The sequence below is a fragment of the Netta rufina genome (genome assembly GCF_964035555.1).
Source record: "Netta rufina genome assembly, chromosome: 11".
NCBI lineage: Eukaryota > Metazoa > Chordata > Aves > Anseriformes > Anatidae > Netta > Netta rufina.
This window is the reverse complement of record NC_140134.1, coordinates 6,575,640-6,599,250: the sequence shown is the minus strand read 5'-3', so window position 1 is coordinate 6,599,250 and position 23,611 is coordinate 6,575,640. Positions and strand designations below refer to the sequence as shown.

Genomic DNA, 23,611 nt, shown 5'->3' with positions numbered 1-23,611 from the left:
GACTGGCAAGCGAGTTCAATAGGAGTATATTCAGTGACATAATCACTGCACGAACAATTAGATTTCTAATACTTGTGCATTTTTAAATCCAGCCTTTGGGAAGCCTAACAGCTACTGAGGGTACAGCCCCTGAGAAGGAAAAGAAATCTCCAGCAGCTCAGACTAAAGCAGCCAGGGGGAAAGGAAAAGGGAAGAAAAAAGGAGGAAAAGCAAAAGAAGAGCCAGAAGAAGAAACAGATCCAAGAAAGCTTGAACTCCTGAACTGGGTGAGGTGGAAGTACTTGTATTAAAACTGTTCAAGAGTATTATTTTTTTTAACCTCTTTGTATGCCTTTCTATTAGTTTATGCAGGTGGGACTTAACCGTTTGTAAAACTGTATGAGAGACTGAATAATCCAGACTACTAGTTTTTAAAGTGCTTAAGCCATTCTCAGGAACAAAGAGAGAGGGCAAATAAACACTTTTATTCTACAGAACACTCATTTGCACGTTTCTGTAGGATCAGCAATAGAATTGTGCAGGGGTGCTGTTCAGTCTTGGAGACAGGAACATTTCTCATCCAGTGTGCACTACATACAACCACACCACAACAGTACAAGGCAGTGCCTGTCTACTGAATCTTCTTCCCTGCACTTGTCAGAAGGAAATGAGGACATCAGTGAACAACTTCATCCTCCTCTGTATACATTATTTATCAAATGAAGGCAGCTTAAACGTTGCCTTTTCTAAGTGCTTTATTTTCCATTTGCAGCAGGTTAAAGCATTTTGTTGTCTAAATTCAAGTTCATGTGTCTAAAGGATTGCTGCTCAAGGGCTTTTCCCCTCTCCCAGTGGGTTCTAAGCCTTTAGACCGCGCTAAGAGAAGATCCTTTAGACTTTCTGACCATTTTCCAAAGCCCAAAGTTGAGTTGTTGAAGGAAAAGGAAGTGCTTCTTCCTGAATGATTTGAGCCTCTCAAGCATTAAATGTTGCCTTTTTTCTGTGAGTGACAGTGAGTGGATGATACATAAGTGAGTTACCAGGTAAATTATGTCAACCTCTTACTAAATGTCTATACTATCATTTTATTTTTTTTATTTTAACTTCTTCCTACCATGTTAAAGCAAGTAAATCTGTCTTTCACATAATATATCCAGTATGGCAAGCCTGGTTTAGATAAAAATACTAAAATAGATGACTGGAAAGTTATAGCCTTATTTGCCAGAGGTTCGTTTCACTGCTGTCTTGTCTCTCAAAAAATCACCTGTAAGCTGTACCATCTGTATTGACTTGTGCAAGGGTAAATGTCACTTTCTAAATTCCTTCTCACTTAGAGATTAATCAGTGTATTTGGGAACTTGGGGATCTCCTAAGTAATGAAAATGTTTGTGGTTGTTGGCCAGCCACATCATCTGTGCCTGTATAGTCCCATGTTTTCCATTCTGCAATTCAGGTGAATTCTCTGGAGCAGGCTATGCTGGATGCACTGGTTCTGGATCGAGTGGACTTTGTGAAACTGCTGATTGAGAATGGAGTGAACATGCAACACTTCCTCACTATTCCTCGACTGGAAGAACTTTATAATACTGTGAGTGAGCAGAAGTAACAAAATGCCATGTGGTATCTTTGCTACTGTATAGGGATGTCCTTTTTCCTCTTCTCCTTGTGATATATGATCCAAAAATTGGTCTCTAAAAAGCTGAGCCGTAACAGTACAGAGAAGTTGGATAGCAGTAGAGGGAGCCATTGCTCTTACACAGTGTCCTGAGGTTTCCCTATATATACGCATTCCTGATGCCTGAGCTTGTAGCAGCTTTTAGAAGCTGTTATACTTTGTTATGTAATGACGTGTTTAAAGTGCATGTTAAGAACTTTTAAAGAAACAATAAGTCAGTATCATTTTTCTTTGTGGCCCAGAAAAACAGAATGTTTTTCCCTAAACTGTAGGACTTCATGCTTCTTTATTTAAATTCTCCCCTACCCAAACCACAGCAAATTCTGCAAGAACATGACTACTTCTAGAGCGTTTTTCTCGCTGTTGTTTAAGTGGCAGGTAGTCCAGGGCAGCACTCATACAACATACAACTTAAGTCTAGTCCTCTAATCCCTTATGGCTCCTGTTGGAAAGCATAAGTTCAGACAGTACCAAAAACTGCTGTGACTTGAATCAAGATCATTGAACTACCACATAAAGTATTATGAGAAAGGGACTATACAACTCTTAGTTAATACTGTGTTTGTCACTGTAGCCCAGTTCCTTCTTTTCACCCCTGTAAAATGTGATGAACATAATTGCCTAAAGTTCTTCTTACAGGGCTATTTGTGTTTGTGAAAAATATGAATTATTAAAGCTCTAATGGATAGTGAATAATTTTTGTTTCAGAGATTGGGGCCTCCAAATACGCTGCATTTGCTAGTTAGAGATGTGAAAAAGGTAAGCTTAACAGCTGCACTACGTTTGCATGATTACATTAACAATATGAGTCAACTGTAAAAGCAACCACAGCATGGGGGAAAACAGACATTTAAAATTGAGATGGTAGCTGTTAAGGAAAGTCAGATAATTTCTTGGGGCAAATAATGGTGTCAGTCTAATTTGGATATGGCTGTATTGCATTACTAGTAACTTAAAAACAATGGAGAGGAAAGTAAAAGTAAAGCTCCTAATATTGTATCATTTGAGGTTTGATACTGTTTCTTCTCCACAAGAAGCTCCCAATAGGGTGTTACAAAGGAGGAGTGAAAGGAAAGGCTTGCCAAGTTTACTGAAAGCCCCACTTCCCAGAACATAACTTCTTCCCTTTTGTTTGTTTCACTGTATGTTACACAGTTATTTTTCTCACAAGTAGTCCTTGGGAGAAAATCTGTTCTGTTTCTAAGTGCTACAAGTCCTAAACATGTTATATTTTTCCATTACACACAAATTAGTTCATTAACAGGGTAATTATAAAATCTGTTGTTACTTATTTACTCTCTTTGAGATTCTGGAGTTTTTATTCAGTAAAATGTAACTACAATGAATGGTCTTCCTTTTTGGAAGGAAAACTCCCATTTATTCTGGGGAGGCTTGAGTGTGGGAATTACGCAGTACTGGCTTACTGTGTAATTTGTAGTGATCTGCTTCCTAGTTTACTTTATCTCATTCAGTGTTTGTCTTTTTGAGTGTCACTAATGCTCTTCTGCATTCTGCTTTCTGTCTGTCTCTCCTTCTCATTGCATTGTCGTGGCTCACTCATTCAGCGACAGTCTCGGGGATTCAGTTGGGTTAACATGGAGGTGATGTGTTTGCTTAGGTTATAGTCCTTTCATTGTAGCAGCTACTCAGTGGCATTGTAGAAGCATTTAATGTTGTAGGATATAGCTTGAGCAACAAAGTTTTCAGCTTGTGGTTCTAGGAGAATTAATACAACTATACAGTTCTTAAGTGCAATGGTGGAAATTATAGCCTTTTTCTTTGATTCTGGGCTACATATTAATCTAAATCATTCTGCATTGTAGTCAACTCTGTAGATAATATTACTTCAAAATACAAGTTTCTGTAAAATATAGTGTGTGCCTGATATTCACTATGAAAATAAGTGAGTCATGCTTTTATACTGGATTAATAATGGTCAGTACAAAGTTATTTAAATTCACCAATTTAATTCTTGCAAACCACTTGTGCTTATATGGACACTGACAAGTTGTACAAGTAAATCACAAATGAAAATTTGTCCTCAACTGTAAATACTGCCAGAAAAAAAAAAAAAAAATCTGGCCCCCAAAATTTTCATGATGTGAATTGGTTATCATCAATTTTGTACAAATATTGAGAGATTGAGACCAGTGGCTATAAATATTACCACTGTACCAGTATAAACATGAAATGATATGTCTAGTCAGGCAATTTAATGTACATTATCTTTTCTTATCCCAAGTCCTTATTTTGTTTTTGTTTTTTTATTTTATTTTGCTTGTTTTTGGTAGGGAAATCTTCCACCAGATTATCATATCAGCCTAATAGATATTGGTCTTGTACTTGAATATCTCATGGGTGGAGCTTATCGCTGCAACTATACTCGAAAAAGTTTTCGGACTCTTTATAATAATTTATTTGGACCAAAAAGGGTAAGAATGAGTTAATTCTGGATGTGGCTGTTGTGCTGATGGTAAAAATAGGTAGTACTTTGTTCCTTTATCATTGTGAAACATTGCACGTCCAATGCTAAAAAATGCTGTAAGAGTGATGTTGAAACTCTGATAGTGAAGCTATGTAAGGATCCTATAACACATCCACATTAAAGGATAGGAAGGCCCAAAAGGTGATAAATAAATTGACCTGAAGGTAAATTTCCTCCTATTTCAGTAGTTTACAATCCACGGATTTCTATCTGTCCTGTCTGCATATGTACTTACTCTTACTTTAAGATGTAGCTTGACCTTTTAGCTTGAACTGTAAACTATATAAAATAAACTTTCAGGTCTGTTTGCCAAGTAATTAAATGAGTCCTCTAAGGAACTGCTCTGAGCATAAATCTTACCCTGCAGAAACCAACATAGTCTCTGTAAAGCATTTTGTAGTTACGGATCAATTTTGAGAATATCAAGCACAGGCCTTGCTTTGTTAAAATTCTGTTCTGAGCAAGTAGAATAACTCTTTTTGTTAACTTATTTGTTTGTTTGGTTCAGGTTTGAAGATCAAGTGAAGCTTCCTAAAGTAATTACAAAAAGCAATTGCTTCAGATGGTCAGAAGGCCACTCATACCCCAAGTAAACTATACCGTAGCCAAGATATAGTGTGTACATATGTATAGTGTAGTACTATCTGATTGAACTTACAAATAAGCCTTTTACAGAAAATGTAAAACAGAGATATTTCATAATACAATAGAGGGAATATTGTTATGGGACCTGTTTTATATTAAGACCTGTTTTTCTTTTTACTGTTTGCTGTCAGTTCATTACCCTTTGTCTGCTTAGACATTTTTTTTTTTGTGAACATGAACGTGTTATGATTTTAATTCTCAAAGTAGTTGGTTATTGAATTATATTTAACTATTTTGTCTGAATCAAAAGATTTCACTGGGGTGCAGGATGGAAAACATTTTCTAACCCATTGCCTTCCTGCAAATACAATTAAGTGGGAGATTAATTAATTGCGCCATTATTGATACAATTATTTAGAAGAGTAATTCTAACAAAAATGTGTTTTTCCTTGGTATTTTTTGGTATTTGAATTTTTCCTCCTATCTAACTAATTTTCTTTTCTATTTTAATATTCAGCCGAAAGCTCTTAAACTACTAGGGATGGAGGTAAGTTGGATTTATTGTAAAATACTGGTTTTATCAGTGCATTTCTTGGTACAAATCTGCTCTTGCTCTTAGCTTTTTCACTATTATTGTGGCTTAAAGTAAATTGTAACTAGAGAGGATCTTGTGTTTTGCGAACAGCCTATGAAATACTTCTGACTTTTTCATGGGTAGGGTCTTGAGAGCTGCTTAAAGCTTTGCATAGTAATCCACGGGCAGTTTTCAGCATTGTTATGTAATAACACATTTCATGCTGGAATGTACTGTAGATTAAATCATTCAGATGTGAACACCGATGATGTTGAAGAGGAAGTGTAGTCCAACAGTGCTACTTATAGTCAAATCTCTTTAAACCATGAAGTAACAATTAATGCAAAAATGAGGTTTTATCATAGACAAAACATTTAAGTGGAGTGAGAAAACAAGGTTTTATGGCATGTTAAGTGCTGTCTTCCACTACAAAAGATGCTTGCTACCATTGATGACGCCATGCTTTGTAAATATGAGATGGAACTGAACCAGAATTTCAGTCCAAAACCTGCCTCAATTACCTGTCAGTCTGCAGAAATTTCGAGTTGATCAAGATCAAGTCTGGGATGGTGCCTAAGTGCTCACTCTGTTCTAGAGGCAGTTGCTTTTGTTTCTGAAAAATATGTTTATACACAGCAGGAGAGCATTTACCTAAAGAGGTTAAGGACATTTCTCTATGAAGTGTGCCTTTATTAGTGCTGTGATAGTATTTGAACACTATATATGTACCTTTTGCTAGTGTTAAATTTGATGTGAACTCTACCCACACACGAAAGCTTCTGTTTCCCCCAGCAGATAAGCAGCTTTCTTCTCCACAAAGAAAAGTTCAAGTTGAATTTAATTTCTGTGCTCAGCTTCATATTTTCTGATGGATCAAAGCCAAAAGCTCAGCCACTCAGAGGTGCAGCCTTGTTTGATCAGTTTTGATCACATGTAGGTTACTTAATGCTTCTCCAAATGTAAATTTTGATTTTTCCTCTTTCTTCCAGTGGGAAGTGGTTTATGTGGCACAAACTGAAGCGTTCTCTGCACTTGATAGTGGGTGTAGCTCACTCCTTTCTAAAAGAAAATGTTGAAATGAAAAATGATCTTTTCATTTACTGAAGTGGTCAGTAATTTGATGCATCTCCAATTTTTATTTTCACTTCCAGTGTTAGCAGCTTTAAAACAAGAAGTTTAGGCTCCTTGGCACTTTCTTTCCTACCCAGGGTTTTGTTTTAATTTGCCTTTCAGAGTGTGAGGAGTACCTGATTTTTGTTTCTCCATCTGAGATTTTATGCTTTGTGCTTCAAAGATTCTCTACAATTTATTCACGTGCAATTTATTCACGCAGTTAAGGACCCCCAAATTTTCTGTAGGAGACCAAGGTCACCACTTGCAGTTCTTAGAACCGCTGAAAGAGAAATGCATGCTTCATTGTTGAACTGAAGAAGGTTTTTTGGAAACCTGGGGTGTAAGGCTGAACCCTGAATTTGGGTTTAATTTTGTAATTGTCATAAAGAGGTGCTTTAGGCTGAGACTGCTTGTATGAACAGAAGTTGATTCTGTAGGATGGTAACTGCTTTTACTTGCAATCCTATTCTGAGATTGGAATCAAAGCCTACAATGATGATAATCTCTGTCTACACCTATATATGCAATGTTCTTCCTCCATTATTTAAACCTTAATTTACCCAATCATGGCTTTTTTCCCTTCAGGATCCTGCTTCATTGTCAGTACTTCCCTTCAGTTACTTCCATGTTGGTTCCTGTAGTAATGGCCTATCCTCTCTATCCCTTTAAGAAACGGCATACTTAAACCTTCCGTTTGCCCAGCATACATAAGAGGAGATTGCTTATTCAAAGGTGAACACTCCCTTTAGTATCTTGCTGTTCTTAAGGACACTATCTGCCTGTCTTTTCTGTTTGCATGTTAACCACTCTCTCCACCTGTATGTCAACCTGCAGACTGCTTTGACACCTGTAAGATATGCAGCACTGTTCTTCCGGAATAGATACAGACGTAGCAAATAAACTTAGAGTGGAACGTTCACAGCGAAGTCAGGTTTGCTAAAGCTCCATTTACACTGCAGTACAATGTATTAAATATTAATTCACTGCAAATCAACTGGTGCAATTACACATATGGTAGAGATCCACTTACAATGCAGTGTAAAGTGATGGCTTCAGAACAACAGGATTCTACTGTACTTATCCAAAATGGTGACTTGTAGTTAAGCATGCAAGAAATGGTTCTCTGAATAAAACATTAACCATGACTTGTAGTTAAGCATGCAAGAAATGGTTCTCTGAATAAAGCATTAACACGTGTGCTAGCCCAGTGCATGCTCTTTCGCATGTTCTCCGTAGGTTTTTTTTTATCATTTGCTTTAGCAAAAAGAAAAAAAAAAAAGTAACAATATCATATCCTCTCAATATGTGTCCTGTGCATGGTGCCATTGTCAGATTAGCTGTTAAAGATTGATAGGAAGAATTTCTCTTTTCTTCCCAGGATGATGAGCCTCCCACAAAAGGGAAGAAGAAGAAGAAGAAAAAGGAGGAAGAGATTGATATTGATGTGGATGACCCAGAAGTCAGCCGCTTTCAGTATCCATTTCATGAACTTATGATATGGGCCGTGCTGATGAAACGGCAAAAGATGGCACTCTTCCTTTGGCAACGAGGAGAGGAAACCATGGCCAAGGCACTTGTTGCCTGTAAGCTCTACAAATCTATGGCCCATGAGTCTTCTGAGAGTGAACTAGTGGATGACATCTCTCAGGATCTGGACAACAACTCAAAGTTAGTAGACCTGGTGCAAAGTATGTGTCTACCTGATAGAGAGGGTTGTTGGACCTGCTGAAAAGCTAGATTTTTAGTAGAGTACAATTCATTTCTAGACTGTAGGTTCATTGAGTATGACTTGGAGCCTAGTTATCAACCGTAAACAAGCCAAAATTTGTTCTCAGAGTCCAAAGGCAGTGCTAGCAAGGAGAAGACTTGCATTTTTTCTGATGGCGCACATTCTTTCTTCAGCTTTTTTCTCTGTAAACCAGCTAGTTGTATTTCACAATGTTATTTTCAAGATATGATCGCATAAATTAAGGGCTATCTGATGATATAGTTAAACTGGTCTAAAGATGTTATTGGTATAAGCTTATACCAATAGTCTGCAGACATTAAAAATTTGATTGGAGTTTTTGTAGACTGTCCCAATTCAAGTTCAAGACTCGGTTGTTCTTATTTTTGTGCATGGGAAGATATAACCCCATATGAATAGAATGAAAATCCCAAATGCAAGCAAATACTGATTACTAAATCAAACTTCACTAGACATACCTTGTATCTTCCAGAGATTTTGGCCAACTGGCAGTTGAGCTCTTGGATCAGTCCTACAAACATGATGAGCAGATTGCCATGAAACTGCTGACCTATGAACTGAAAAATTGGAGTAATTCTACCTGCTTGAAATTGGCTGTGGCAGCTAAACACAGGGACTTCATTGCTCACACATGCAGTCAGATGCTCTTAACAGATATGTGGATGGGGCGACTACGTATGCGGAAAAACCCAGGTCTTAAGGTATTTCTGTTCTGCATTTACTTTCAAATATATGGTTGCAAATAGTACTACATTACATATAGTGTATACATAGAACAAATTAGCATGCTAATTAAAGATGGTTTCAGAACATACCTGTTTGGAATATCCTATTTTTTGTTTCTAAACTCAGGAAGTCTAAGGAACATTATCCCGTGACAAAGGAAAATGACATGACAATGACCTATAAAAGGCTTGATGTGATTGGAACCTGAGAGCAAAGTTGTGGCTTTCAATACATATTGAGATCTGTTCATGTAAAACATGAGATTAAAAATCAATTGGATAAAAGCAAAAAGGTCTCCAGGGGTCCACACAACGAAGACAGATAGAAAAGGAATCTTGGACAGATTCTTATTAGTGTTGCACCGGAAGACGCAGAGTCAAGATTGAAATCTGTGCAATTGTATTGTGTAAAATAATGTGATCTTTATTCCTTTCTTCTACAATTTGATGCTTGTATCCCTTGTACTGATTTTTATATTTCCTGATTATTGGGTTTGAAAAAAAAAACACACAAAAGCAATGTGAGGAAGCTGCCACAAAGAGAAACATGAGTGAGCCAATCATAAGGAAACAGAGCAGTGTTTGTGTTGTGCTTTTTTTTTTTCTGTTTTTAGGTGAATATAATCTTTTCTTCGTTATATAATGCAGATGCTGTCCTCCATGTGAAGGCCCATCATGATGATGTCGCCTTCATTCTTACCTCCTTATTTTCTTAATCCCCCCATGTCAAAGTGCCTTGCCACCCTTCCCAGGTCATGCTCCTGAGGTCACTCACACACGTTGCACTCCCTCTGTCATTTTCAACTTCTTTCTGCTTTCCCCCATCTGCCACTTAAAGCCATTTAAAATCTTCAGGCCTGCATCTGCCTTTCAGATTTCATCATGGTGATTTCTAAATCTGTTCACTGATTTCCCTTCTTTTCTCCAAAGCATTAATCAACCTGCTAAAGTTCTAGTTTTGTTACCTGCATTCCTCTCTTGTTTTACTCTTTTTCTGTGCTTTGGCAACTCATGACTGTGTTGCTGTATCTCTGTATTCTCGTACAGTAAAAGAATTCCCCAGGTACTGTCTGAAACATTTCCTTTATCTTTCACATTTTTTTTAACTATTAAAAACTAATTACAGTGGTTGAGTAAAGTAACTATAAAGTCCAATAAGAAATCTAAAGCCCTCCTCCCACTGCCACCATGTCATTCCATGGAATTTCTCTGCTCCACTCTAATTCTGGAGCACAGGTGTTTTTTTTAAATGCTGTATATTCATAGAGATGGAAAGTCTTCCAGTGTCATCCTTTCATAAAATAGCTTATTGAAAATATTTAAGTGCTATACATTTATTACTAGGCCTAAGGATAGCAGAGTATCTTGAATATTATGCAAAAGAAAAGGCTTTTTTATGGGATTAGCCTTTTTTATGAAAACTATTAGTTTAAACAAGTATTGCAGTCTGAATTGAATTCTTTTTTGTTGTACAGGTTATAATGGGGATTCTCTTCCCTCCTACCATCCTTTTCCTAGAGTTTCGCAGTTACGACGATTATTCTTACCAGACATCAAGAGAAAATGAAGAAGGCAAAGAAAAAGAGGATGAAAATGTGGTCAGTACTGGAGCTTATCAGGAAGTTCTAACACTTCAAAAGTGCTCAGTATTCTAAGTTCTCTGTGCTGTAGGTCATTGAGGTTAAAATCGCAACTGCCTCTGTGAAGAATCAGTGAAGGGTTTTGGAAGTATACAGGCTGTATTCTCAGGGCATGTAAATTGTCTGTAGAGATGTATAGATTTACTATAGCTGAGATTTTGTGTTTTAAGAAAAGACAACTGAGCAAAAGACTCCTCTGTTGCTCAGAGGAGGCATTTTGAAGCTAACAGTTGGCTGGGATTATAAATGAGAAAAGCTACTATTTTTTATGTGTGTATCAGTGAAAACTGACAACTTCATTTTTTTCAGGATGCAAATGCGGATACAGGCTCCCGAAAAGGAGATGAAGAGAATGGAAATAAAAAACAAAACAGCCTTCCAATTGGAACAAAGATCTACGAGTTCTATAATGCACCTATTGTCAAATTTTGGTTCTACACAGTAAGTCATGGTGATTAAGCTGACAGTGATTGTTTTTCTCACGCCTATGAAACTTGAAGGATTGTCATGTAAAAATAATAACTACATAATACATACATAATAGTGATTTTCATGGAATCTGATGAGTAAAGCACTCTTTTTATTCAGAGAAAAATGCTTAGACAGTGAAACAGAACAAGCAACTGTAGCTTATGCTGTCACCCTCTAAAGCTCCTACACACTTTGAAGGAGGCTCTGGCTAGCTAAACATATGCCAGACCATGCGAGCTGCATAGTCCAGTCACTCAGTCTGTGCTAGACTGGATTCCCTTGCTTTTTAAAGCCATCTGGATCGTGTTCTGCTTTGAAATGCACTTTAATACCAAACAAGAAATGCTGCAGTATGAGTGCTTGCCATTCACTGTGTCAAGTTAGGCTCAGGTGAGTGCAACCTCAACAGAAGCACAGATCCCTAAGACTTAATGGATGCTTTTTTTTACTTTTTAAATAATTAAAAACAATCTAAACTACAGCTATCTCATTTTCTCTTTAGTGCATCAAGAATTATCTGGTGCCAAACTCTACTTTAATAAAATGGAAAGAAATATTCATGCTGCTGCTCATGAATTTCATGCGTTCCCTGCATGAAGGATACTGGTTTCTTTTTTATTCTGAGTTAGGATGCTATAATATTATGTAGGTTTTTAGTTTCAGCACATCATCACAAAGCACTATACTGATCTGATCTTTCTGCTGCCTGTAATAGTAATTTAAAAGGAAAAGTCCCATTTAATTTCAAATATAAGTATTCAACATGGTTTCATAGTGTAAAGGAGTTACATTGTTGTAGATTAAAAAAGCCACAGGCACAAAGGACCTGATTTAAAATGCTTTGGCATTGTCCTGCTTATTTCAACAAATGAGATAATTTAGCTGTGTGGATCATATCCATCTGCTGGAGGCCCATGGCCTCTGCCACTGTGTGCAACAGCTGTAGTAGCAAGAGCAAGCACACTTCCTTCACAAAATAAAAGCTTTTTCCTTGCACAAGTAAGTCTTCAGCACCTGAATCTGTCACACACAGCCTCAAAATATGTGTTCATATGTGTTAATATGAATGTCACAAAAGTCCATAAAGGATTTCCTTTTTGTAGATATCATACCTGGGTTACTTAATGCTATTTAATTATATCATCTTGGTGCGGATGGAACGGTGGCCGTCAGTCCAGGAATGGATTGTCATCTCCTACATTGTGACACTGGCTTTAGAGAAAGTAAGAGAGGTAAAGTCTGATCATACTAACATCACATAATCTTCAAAACGAAGCTCTTTTGTAGAGGTAATAATGGCATTGACTTATGCAGAATGTGAGAAGCCGTGCATGAGAGAAGATTGTCTTATCCACAGAGTCCCAAAATGCCCATCATTGGAGAGAGTTTCATTTATGACCCATATCCTAAATCTTTCCCTTGCTGGGTAAATCTTCTAGTTTGAATGTTATTGATAAATTTCAACAACAGCAACAAAGGCTTAATTAAGCCAAAATAGAAAGAAAGATTAAAAGAAAATGTTGCAGCTAGGCACTTAAAATATTGCTGCCTAAGAGAAATTGTGCTGCCAATGGGAGGGGGTCCCAGCCACATATTAAATGTGGAAAGGTTGTTCTTTTTTCATGACTGTTACTTCAGAAATGTAGTTTGGCATTTCTCCTAATTATGTCTTTGTTAATTTTTTATTTTAGATTCTGATGTCAGAGCCAGGAAAGCTGAGCCAAAAAGTGAAAGTTTGGCTCCAGGAATACTGGAATATTACTGACCTGGTGGCCATTTCAGTATTTATGATAGGAGCAATTCTTCGCCTACAGAACCAGCCTTACATGGGTTATGGAAGAGTGATTTACTGTGTAGATATAATTTTCTGGTACATTAGAGTACTGGATATCTTTGGTGTGAACAAGTATCTGGGACCTTACGTCATGATGATTGGAAAGATGGTTAGTAAGTTACATATTTCAGAACTTTGTAGGGAACAAAATTCAGTTCTGATTTTAAATAACAACCCTGACGAAGTTTTTCTATCTGTGTAGGACTCTGAGTAAGGGCTGTGAAAAAAATTGCCTTGTAAATTTTGCACACACATGAGATTGAATACTCTCGCTAATAATTGCTTGATTCAAGAGGGAGATACTTTTGAAATTGGTTCAAAAAAATTCAGAAGCTTGTTCACTTTGCCTGCCTTCTGCCTTCCAAAGGCATAGCAATAACAGATTGCTGATACATAGGAATCATCCACAAAACCATCAGTTGCGGACAAATGATACAACAATGATTGTCATCTCTTTGCGACCACAGAAAAACTCTGTGTTGGAAGCACAGCATAGTAATGCCGTGATACATGATACAAAAGAGAATAGGGATAACAAACCTTTTACTGTTTTAAGTCTTTTTTAAATATAAATTCAGACTTTTTCCTGTATTTTTATGTATGTTCATTCGTGAGGAGTAGTTAAAGAATAATATTAGGAAGATTATCTAGGAAAATGTGTGAGACTTGATCATTTTACTGCATGTTGGCAAACAGACATGCCGATGGCCCTGTCCTAGCTTGTGATGATAAGAACCCCTCTGTGTGGTCTCTCTGCAGATGATTGACATGCTCTACTTTGTGGTGATCATGCTTGTGGTTCTAATGAGTTTTGGAGTAGCCCGCCAAGCTATCCTGCATCCAGATGAAGAACCTTCTTGGAGACTAGCTCGCAACATCTTCTATATGCCCTACTGGATGATCTATGGAGAGGTGTTCGCAGACCAGATAGACCGTAAGAGTAGAATTCATAGTAAGATTCTGTTTCCTGTTTATGAGGCAGATGATCAGATCCAAATTAATGTTGTTGTTTCTTATTTTTTTTAATTTGGAGTTAGAGTGGTTCTGTCTGTATGATAAATTATTCTTGTCTTGAGGGTTTTCTTGTGACAAACTCAGGAGACTAGGAACTTCCTGTTCCCTGCCTGCATGTCCTGTGTCTCATTGTATGACTCAATTCAGTTAACAGTGAGAGCGATATAGTCTGGAATACTCACCTGTCAGAGAGTATAACAGCATTAAATGTTCTGTTTACTTTCAGGAATCAGCAGAGATCATTCTTAATCTTTTCTTTGAACCAATGTTTTACTAATAGACAATTCCAACAGAAGAAGAAAAAAAAATAAATACCTTTTACAGGAGACAAAAGTATACATGCCTTTTTATCTCCAGCTCACAGCACAAACAACGAGCTAATACATTTTTACTAATACTGATACATATATCTACTTTCCAGAAATCTTTCACTTTCATAAATCACTCATGTTCTTTTCTACATCTTTGGAAAAATGAAACAATAAAGAAAAGCTGCTTGATTGGCTTTGGGTGTGGAAATAGCATTTCTTACACAAAAGCTGCACAGATGAAAATAAAATCTGTCTTAGAGGAGATGGACACTGTCATGTTACTGATAGTTTTTTGTTAATATTCAAAATTTGTACAGATGGTTAAACATGGAGCTGGCTTCCTTTAGTATATATTAGAAGAGTTTGGCTGTCTTCTTTACTCCCCACCACTGCTGGGTGTAATCTCTCCTTCGTAAGATCTCTCCTGAGCCTTCTCTTCTCCAGGCTGAATAGTTCCAGTTCCCAGCCTTGCTTCATTTGTCAAGTGCTCCAGTCACCTTAAACATTTCTGTGGCCCTTTGCTGGATACTTTCCAGTTCTGGGGAGCCTGGAACTTGACACACCAGTCCAGATGTGCTTCCACCAGGGCTGAATAGAGGAGAACAACTACCTTCCTCAACTTGCTGGTAACTCTTTTCCTAATGCAGCCCAGGAAGCTTTTCAGTCTGGTTCGCTCCATTTAGAAGATGCCCATGGGCAAGAAATCAGTGGTATTCAACAGCAACATATTCTTTAGCAATAGGAAAGACTGGCTGAGTTTCTTTCAAAAGTGTGATTTTTCTTATGCTCACCATTTAGGGGTTGGCGAGCAGGTATCTATACAGCCATTAAAATGGGCTTTAGTAATACTGTACTTTAATAACAGCAGTATCGTGGCTATTAATGGAAAGAGAGCTATTCAACAGAAACAGCTGGCAGACTCAAAGCCAGGGTGATTCTTAAAATAATAATAAAAAATCAGGAGGAAATGTTCCATAATAGCTGAAAGAATGATCTTGTGTGGTAACTTTGAGTTGTTTTGTGTTTGTGGTGACCGCCAGTTTTGTTAGTTGCCTGAAATATCTTGTAAGTTTGCATGATCATCTGCCATCAGCATTTTGTGATTTATTTTAATATCATGGATTTGCTGCCTTGTGTAACATTTGGAGAACACAAAGTGAAAAGGAAATGGCAGAATGCCGTGCAGTTTTAACTAAGACATTGTTTCTAACCATGTGTCTCCACTGTTACAACATCTAAGTTGTTTATCTTTTCTTGGTGACAAAACTGTATTTTCAATCATCTTTCTTGGTTTCTGTTTTCCTTATATTATTCTATTGTTCTCTTTCCTTCTCTCCCTGCCTCCTTTCTTATTTCGTTCCTTTGGAATGCCATTCAGTCTATGCCATGGAAATCAATCGTAAGTCTCTGTGGAGAGCTGATGATCTCATTTAGCAGAACACGTTCATTAATCTTTTTCTTCACTAGATCCTAGGTATTCAGTAGATATCATAATTATAGGGCTTACCCAATATTCACATGTCAATTGTTTTTCTACTGAAATAGTTTCATCTGAAAAGAAGCAGAGGAAAAATATTTTAATATATGTTGCAGATCAGAAGTTTTGGCCAAGCTTTTGTAATTAATATCATGTTATAAATAATTACTTTTGATTACCTATATATTAGTGTTTCTTTAGCAGCTCTTTCACTGATCCATGTAAATAATACTATGGTTCATTTGACTTCCCTTTTATACTTTCCTTGTGATAAACAGGAAAAATGTAGGTCTGATCTTTGAAAAGCAAGTAAAATATGTTGGGATTAATCATAGACTAAATATCTATTTTCTTCCACAGTAAGTAAGAATAAACTGTTGTCAAATATTTGAAAGTATTTTTCAGGGGACGTTGGATTTTTTTTTTCCACTTTCAGAAAGCTTCAAAAAGCTGTTTTTGCCTAGTCACATAAATAAAAAGTGTAATGAACTTACTGTCAGACTTAGTATCCATTAACGGATTTCAGCTAAGGAACCTGTGGTTGATAAACACTCTACCTAATACAAAATGGTTCCAAAAAAGAGTTTAGCCTTGCATTTGAAATTAGATAGGCTGCCCCTGCACTTAAAGACAGAACAAACTTGCTGCATTTACCCAAACTCTAAAAAAAAAAGCCCTTACTCCAGAGAGTCTATGTATTTTGTGAGGAAAAAATATCCATTTGGAAAGGAAGCAACGCTACACAGTAAACTTGAGGTCACTCCCATGTTCACTATTACAGGACTTTTTTTTTTGCATGGTGTAGTTAGAAGCAGACTTTGGAATAGAAATTATACATACTTTCTACTGGAAATAAATTGGCAAAATTTATTTAGTTTGGTAAATTTTATGTGTGTGTCATTATTAAATAAATGTGAATTATTTTCTCAACTGTCAGGCAATTTAAATATCTTTCCTGTTTTTAATTCAGCTCCTTGTGGAGACAATCTTTACGATGAGGATGGTAAACGCCTCCCTCCATGCATACCAGGGGCCTGGCTCACTCCAGCTATTATGGCCTGTTACCTCTTGGTGGCAAATATCCTCCTGGTAAACCTGCTGATTGCTGTCTTCAAGTATGTAAATGATCATGTACTATCTTTACTTTCTTATTGCCAAGGTCAAATTTCAGTGGGAGTCCATCAACTGATTTTGCAAGGGTTTGCATTTGCACTCAGAATCTATGAACATGACTGGCAAATGTTCGGAATGGTTCATACACTAGGAAAGAGCACAGGACAGGTTACTGCAAATTTGCCAGCAACTGCAGTAGTCGATATGCAAGAGTCTGGCTATCATCAGTCACTGCCTAATGGATAATGTCAGGCCTCAAGATTGCTTAGTAAAGATGAAAACTGAATCCATGAAACCTGCTACATCTGTGATGGAAGCCCATACAACCATTAGCAAACATGATTCTACCATAGTTCTGCAGAATGAAAATGCAAGTATCAAAAGCAGAAGGCATTTCTACTATCACTGCATCATCTGCCTTCTTTTTTCTGCTTGCTTTGCTTCTTGTAACTTAGGAACAAAAAGAAGAGAGGGTTTTGCAGAGTTCCTGTACCACCCATGACTGCAGTGTATATTGCCTTGAACCAAGAGAAAAAAGATGGCTACACATTACCAAGATCTGTGGCTACATGTGTGGCCAGTACAAGCAACATGCAACTGTGCAAATTCTTAATATTATTCCATGAATCCATAAAATCCATACTTAGAATTTGCAGGAGTAAAACTAAATGCGTTTCTACAGCCTGTGCTTTCTGCCAACAGTTATGTTGCATGCTTTTCCTATCATCATCTAGGGATTAAAAAAAATAGGAACAATTGAAACATGTACTTGCTACTAACGTTTTCCCATAACACCAACTGAGAAAAGCAGGTGATTCCATTTGGATGTCCATAAATACGCAGTGTTGCAGGGCTTGCTGGCGTAGGTGATGGGTGTCACAATCACAAAAATAGTTAATTTTGTGCTCAGAAATCTACAGCTCACAAAGCCCGTCTTTCATTTGATGTATGTAGCTTAAAAGGTCATGAATTTTAAAGTGCTGAAATGCCAGTCACATTGCTAGGGGGAAGGGGAAGTATCTTACAATGGTAGCTATTATTGGCTGAAGAGACCAAGGAATCAGCAGTTTGGGAAGTAGGTCATGCTGTTAACTCCTGCCATCCTAGCATGGTTACAGGGGGGTGAGACCTAACTGGGGAATTCCTGCTATGCTAGAGAGACAGAATGAAGTCAGGTTGTCAATTACCAGTGTAAGTAATCTCATGTATTCTTAGCCAAAAGAAACTAGGAGCTACGTGTACTCAAGAATTCTCTGTTTTTGAAGAGATTTTTTAACTGTTTTTGTGAAGGTAAATTTTCTAAAGCACAGAAAGAAAAGAATTGGACGAACACATAAAAATAGGAAGCGTCAATATCATCCTCATAGATGTGAACTGTCCTAGTATATTCTAAAATACCTTGAAAAGCTTTGTGTAAGACACAGAACATCCAAATCTTCTCTCTCGTAGTTGGCATTTTATAACCTTTAATGTTGTTGTCTCTGGATTGAACAGTGTCCACTTTCTACTCCTTCATATCCCCTGAATTACAAAACAGAATGTCTTTATAATGCACCCCATTTTCGTGTAGAAATGATGAAGCTGTAGCTTCCAAGAACAACATGCTTTAAAAGAATATGCACAGTGTTTTCAAATCAGAAGTCTGAATGAACAAAGTTTGAATTTAGAACATTTTGTGAAAACTTGAGAAGTGTTCTATGTAGGTCAAGCTGATTAGCATGTTAAAAGAAAACTGTGGTTCTTTGGGTTTAGCATACAAAATACCTTTCATGGTTTTAATACTTCGTACAATATCAAATACTGGAATGTGTTAATAGAATTAACACATTAATAAATAAAATTGCTAATAAAATTGTGTAAGTTTATTTTCACTGACAGATAAAGCACTTTACAGTAGAAGCAAATAGTCTGTCTAAGATGATGACTATTTTGGGTGGTGCATAAGAGTTACAGAGCACCTTCTGTTCTGCTACCAAAGGAGTAATAAAATCATGAGTTCAGGTTCATCATTAGTTCAGCAAGTTCAGTTGCATCAACTAAGAAGTGAACCAAGCAAGTCATGTGGTCTCATGTTGTTATTTATTTTTCATTGTTATTCTTGCTTAATGATAAGTAAACTTAGGGGCCTAATAGAAAACGTACCTACGTTCCCTTTCAGCAATACCTTCTTTGAGGTAAAATCAATATCCAACCAAGTCTGGAAGTTCCAGCGGTACCAGCTGATTATGACATTCCATGACAGACCTGTCCTCCCACCGCCGATGATTATCTTCAGCCACCTCTACATAATCATCAAGAGAGTCTGCTGTCGCTGCAAGAAGCGTGAAGGAGACCAGGATGAGCGTGACAGGGGACTGAGTATGCGAAGAATCTTCTCTAAATTTAGCTCTTAGCACCATATTAACAGAAAGCAGTAGCTTTTCCAATGCTGACCTATTAATTTTGTTCACATTGACTGTCCAGTGTATTTGCAGAGGACAGCATGGGACAAAATTGATATGAGGTTAACAGCCGTTGAGTTCCTTGGGCTTTTAAGATTATTAGATGCTATGCTGGTAATGAATGCTTTCTTTAACATACTTCAGCATATCTGGCATCCACTTAATCTGGTTTTACCAAGTTCTAGTAAAGTTCATACAATGGAAAGGGGAAATAGGAAACTGAGAGAAAGGGATTACAGTTTCAAATGTCATCTGTAGTGTCAACTTCGTGACTGTGAGCAATCTGTGTCCAAGAGCATACCCACTTTCTCCATGTTACGTACCTGCTATTTCACAGGAGAACAGTGAGGATTCTTCTACTAACTCACTCTGCAATTATTAAGTAATTATCTTTTGCACAGTATGCTTTTGATTTAAAAGAAAGGAAATAAGGGCAGAAAAAAGAGTAAACGTAACAGTCACTACAGATAAAAAGAAACAAATCTGAATAAAGGATAAAATGTTCCCACAAACTTATGTTTCCATTGGATTTTCCTACATGATTTTAAGTTTTTGAAGCTCTTATCCAAAGAATGTTTGGAAAACAATGTTATGTCACGTTACCTGTTGCCTTTAACTGTCATTCTTTATGAATGATACTTGAATTAAGGAACAGTCAAACTGGCAGAGATTGCTCTAGTCTCAGCCTGTAAAATCTGTTGACTTTGTTTAACATGTAGCACTATTATTAGAAAGGGTAAAGGTCACTAAGAAAATTCAGCCCTTAGTGGATGGTTGTAGAAGCAGATAATAGTCACAATGCATTACGTTGCCTTCAGGGCTATAGCCATCCTTGGCGAAGTGCTCATTCCCTGTTTACAAAGTCATCTGCTCTTTTAGTAGAGGAAAAGTTAAAGGTGTTAAAAACACATTTCTTTCTTCTGTTTTATGCAGAGTTATTTCTGAATGATGAAGAGCTAAAAAAACTGTATGAGTTTGAAGAGCAGTGCGTAGAAGAATACTTCCAGGAAAAAGAGGATGAGCAGCAGTCATCTAATGATGAACGCATCAGAGTTACCTCTGAAAGGTACCTATTAAGAAAAGAAACCAAACCACTTACCTGGAACAATGTATTGCTTTTTGTGTCCTCATTATAACTGAAGTTTAGATAAAGTAGACTTACGATCTTGGAGAAACCCCCGCCATTCAGAAGCTGATCTGAATCCTAGGTAAATGTCAATGCAGATGCATCTCTCACAAGAACAAGTTTTTTGTTGTTCTGATGGCGTGTCACTAAGGCTGCTGGTTTGGTTAGCTTCGTTGTAAGAACGTTTCTGTCCAAGGTGTTTTTTTCCCTCTTACCCATCTGAAGATCACAGTTACACCTCAGATTCCACTTGAGAAAATCAGTACTTGTTAAACTTTCTACGCTACGTTCCCTGACGGTGAGAACCTTCTCCTGCTTTCCTGTAGGCCCTCTTTAGGTACTGGAAGGCTGCAATGAGGTTTCCCTGGAGCTTTCTCTTCTCCAGGCTGAACATCCCCAGCTCTCTCAGCCTGTCTTCATAGGAGAGGAGTTCCAGCCCTTTGATCATCTTTGTGGTGTTCCTTTGGACTTGATCTAATACATTCATGTCTTTCTTGTGCTGGGGGCCCCAGAGCTGAATGCAGTACTCTGAATGGGGTCTCATGAGAGCAGAATTGAGAGGCAGAATCACCTCCCTCAACCTGCTGTCCATGCTTCCTAAGTGATCTCTGAGACGTTTAATTCCCTAACGGCTAAATATCTTTTTGTTGAAGGGAGGCAATTTATATCTTGCAATATTATTTGTGAAGTTTGAGAATAGAGAAGTAAATGAAATCTGCTACGTGTTATCAAGTCATTTCTGTTGCACTATTTCTCCATGGCAATTTGTCAAAATCCTAGGTATTGTACCAGAGAATAAAGCGTGGTTGCTAAGCCTCACTGATTCACTATGGTGTATAGTCACAAAGCAGATTTGTGTATTTCTCATGGCTTCTTGCTCCAGATGCTTCATCATCTTTTGTGTGTAAGAGCAAAAGAATGTTAATTTCATTTCCACAGTTGATTTACTAGTATATGATCTCTAAGTCACATTCTAACACCTGGCTTTTTTATTAATTCTTCTGGAACCGTAATTTCCATTACGATATAAATGATAAAAGAAAATGGAAAAAAATGTGTTTTTTTTAATTGAAATTTTTAAATTGAGCTAGACAGTAATTCTACTCCCTTCTGCACTGATACGTAAGTGAAAGGTATTTCAAGAAAGAAAGTAACCCCATAAACACTAGTGCATGTTCCCTCTTCCACAGCCACAAAACCAGTTTTACAACATGCCTTGATGCTGTTTTAAGTCATTCTGTGAACATGTTATTAGAAGGTATTTTTCATATAATTAATTGATGCATTCACAACTGAATGTGAAGAGGATGGCACACTCAAAGAGGAATATAATGGTAGTCTCTCCCAAAAGGGCTGCAACTCTTGTACTCTCCTGGCATGTAAATAAGGGAAAATTCAAGTAGCCCTCTAATACGGTATAAGGAAAGCATGGATAAAAAGAAAATGAACAAGTACTATGCTACACACAGGAAAAAATAATGATGTATAATGATACGTAGCACAAAATTCTGTCTTAGGAAAAAATCAGTATCTGGGGGCCTATAACAGGTTACTGCACTATCCCACCCTTTCTATTTTATGCTTCCTCTTTTGTACCCAACAGAGTTGAAAACATGTCTATGAGGCTAGAAGAAGTGAATGAAAGAGAACATTTTATGAAAGCCTCTCTTCAAACAGTTGACCTTCGACTCTCTCAACTGGAAGAACTCTCTGGTCGGATGGTGAATGCTCTGGAGAAGCTGGCAGGTATTGACAAGTCTGAGCTGACATATACGCGTTCACGGGCTTCATCTGAGTGTGATGCTGCGTATCTCCTGAGGCAAAGCAGTGTCAACAGCTCTGACGGCTACAGCATGTATAGATACCACGTTGGTGGGGATGAGTTAACTTACGATGACAGTACCACTCCGATGTCACCAGCCATAGGTTTGCGTAAAAAAGCCCATTCCATTGGTACAAAAGAAGATGGAGCAGACCCAAGGATGCTGGTTCCAGAGAACCAGACCAGTCTCCATTACACCTCTAATCCTAATGCAGTCAACCCGTCAGATTACAGTAGATCTACATTAGAAACTGAACAAAATGTTTCCAGACCCCATTCTGGTTCGGGTATTTTGGAGGATGAAAACCAAGGGATTTTCAAGAATGATGAAATGGTTCCTCGAAGTATAAACCAGATGGATGTTATCAGCAGACAGTCGGTACCCAAACCAGATTTTCAGAACACTCAGTTAAAAGTAGAACGGACTAAGTTAGAAGCAACAATCTCTTATCCCTTAGACAAATCAAAAGCAATGCGCTATTTTCCTCCTGAAACGTTCAGTGCTTGTCAAACCACTATGATGAAGTCGAGGAGCTTTATATTTGCAAAAGGCGGAAAGGTGGTTGGAGGAGTTAACAACTGGACCACTGAGTATAGTACCATCATGGATCAGGTGTGCCCATCTACAATTGAGCAGTGGGCCACAGAATGGAAATATGAAGTTGAGCAGCAACTTTCTCAAGAACATCCTCCAGAGTACCCTGGTTTTGTCTCTGAAGCAGAAAGGCACGCAGAGCAGAAACAGTTACAGATGGACACGGATGATGACAGTGATGTTGGTGAAGCAGGTATTAGTGCCTCTTACACGTCTGCACCTGCCACTGTCAAGGCTCAGAAGGAGAACTTACTATCAGTAAAGCCGGACAGGACTTCGGGGTTCCCATCAGTACGGTCCAAGAGTTTGCACAGCCATTCTCGGAAAGCCAAGTCTGTAAAGGACAAATTAAACAGACCAGGACATGCCAGTAGCGTAACTAACTTAGTGGTAGCATTTGGCAGTGCAACAGAAGAACAGAAAGCTAGGCAAGAAAATGCATCCACAGAAACTGAGTGTTGAAATGGTTTATGGCCCCTGTTTTATTGACAGTCAAGAAAGGAGTATGGCTAATTGAACAAATTATGATTTTTTTTAATGAATTTTTACAGAAGAATTTTGCATATGTTTGTTTCTTTTCATTTTAGACTTGCTTGATACATGTTCTGTTCTTAAGTAAGTGCACTGGGTCAGGTGAAGGGGAGATACGTACTCTCTCAGGGGCAGATGTAAAAGTAGGCACAGTCCACAGATGCTGACAGCTTAGATCTTCCTTTTTTCCATTTCTACTTCCCTCATAAGCTTATTTGCTGATAGACTTTTTATAAAAGCTCTTGAAAGGACAATACTATCATGAAATAATGTAGAAAATATTTTTTCTTCTTTATCAGAAGACTTCTTAAATTGCACAAATTTTTAACCAGCCTTAGTTTTTATCCTGATTT

At 37.6% G+C, this 23,611-nt stretch overlaps 1 protein-coding gene across 1 annotated transcript in view; it reads left to right on the top strand.

Annotated features, from left to right (window-relative positions):
* Nucleotides 1-23,189, top strand: part of TRPM1 (transient receptor potential cation channel subfamily M member 1) — a gene marked incomplete at both ends in the record, with an annotated part of 75,564 nt that extends 52,375 nt beyond the window's left edge. Inside the window, 16 exons of the mRNA XM_084293513.1 lie at nt 93-266; nt 1,433-1,567; nt 2,363-2,413; nt 3,946-4,086; nt 5,242-5,271; nt 7,790-8,079; nt 8,631-8,859; nt 10,359-10,481; nt 10,833-10,964; nt 12,098-12,226; nt 12,686-12,937; nt 13,588-13,762; nt 16,601-16,745; nt 18,902-19,101; nt 20,118-20,250; nt 21,914-23,189. Coding sequence (XP_084149639.1) covers nt 93-266; nt 1,433-1,567; nt 2,363-2,413; nt 3,946-4,086; nt 5,242-5,271; nt 7,790-8,079; nt 8,631-8,859; nt 10,359-10,481; nt 10,833-10,964; nt 12,098-12,226; nt 12,686-12,937; nt 13,588-13,762; nt 16,601-16,745; nt 18,902-19,101; nt 20,118-20,250; nt 21,914-23,189 — 3,615 coding nt within the window. The remainder of the gene's footprint in view (nt 1-92; nt 267-1,432; nt 1,568-2,362; nt 2,414-3,945; nt 4,087-5,241; nt 5,272-7,789; nt 8,080-8,630; nt 8,860-10,358; nt 10,482-10,832; nt 10,965-12,097; nt 12,227-12,685; nt 12,938-13,587; nt 13,763-16,600; nt 16,746-18,901; nt 19,102-20,117; nt 20,251-21,913) is intronic.
* Between the last annotated feature and the right edge of the window lie 422 nt (nt 23,190-23,611).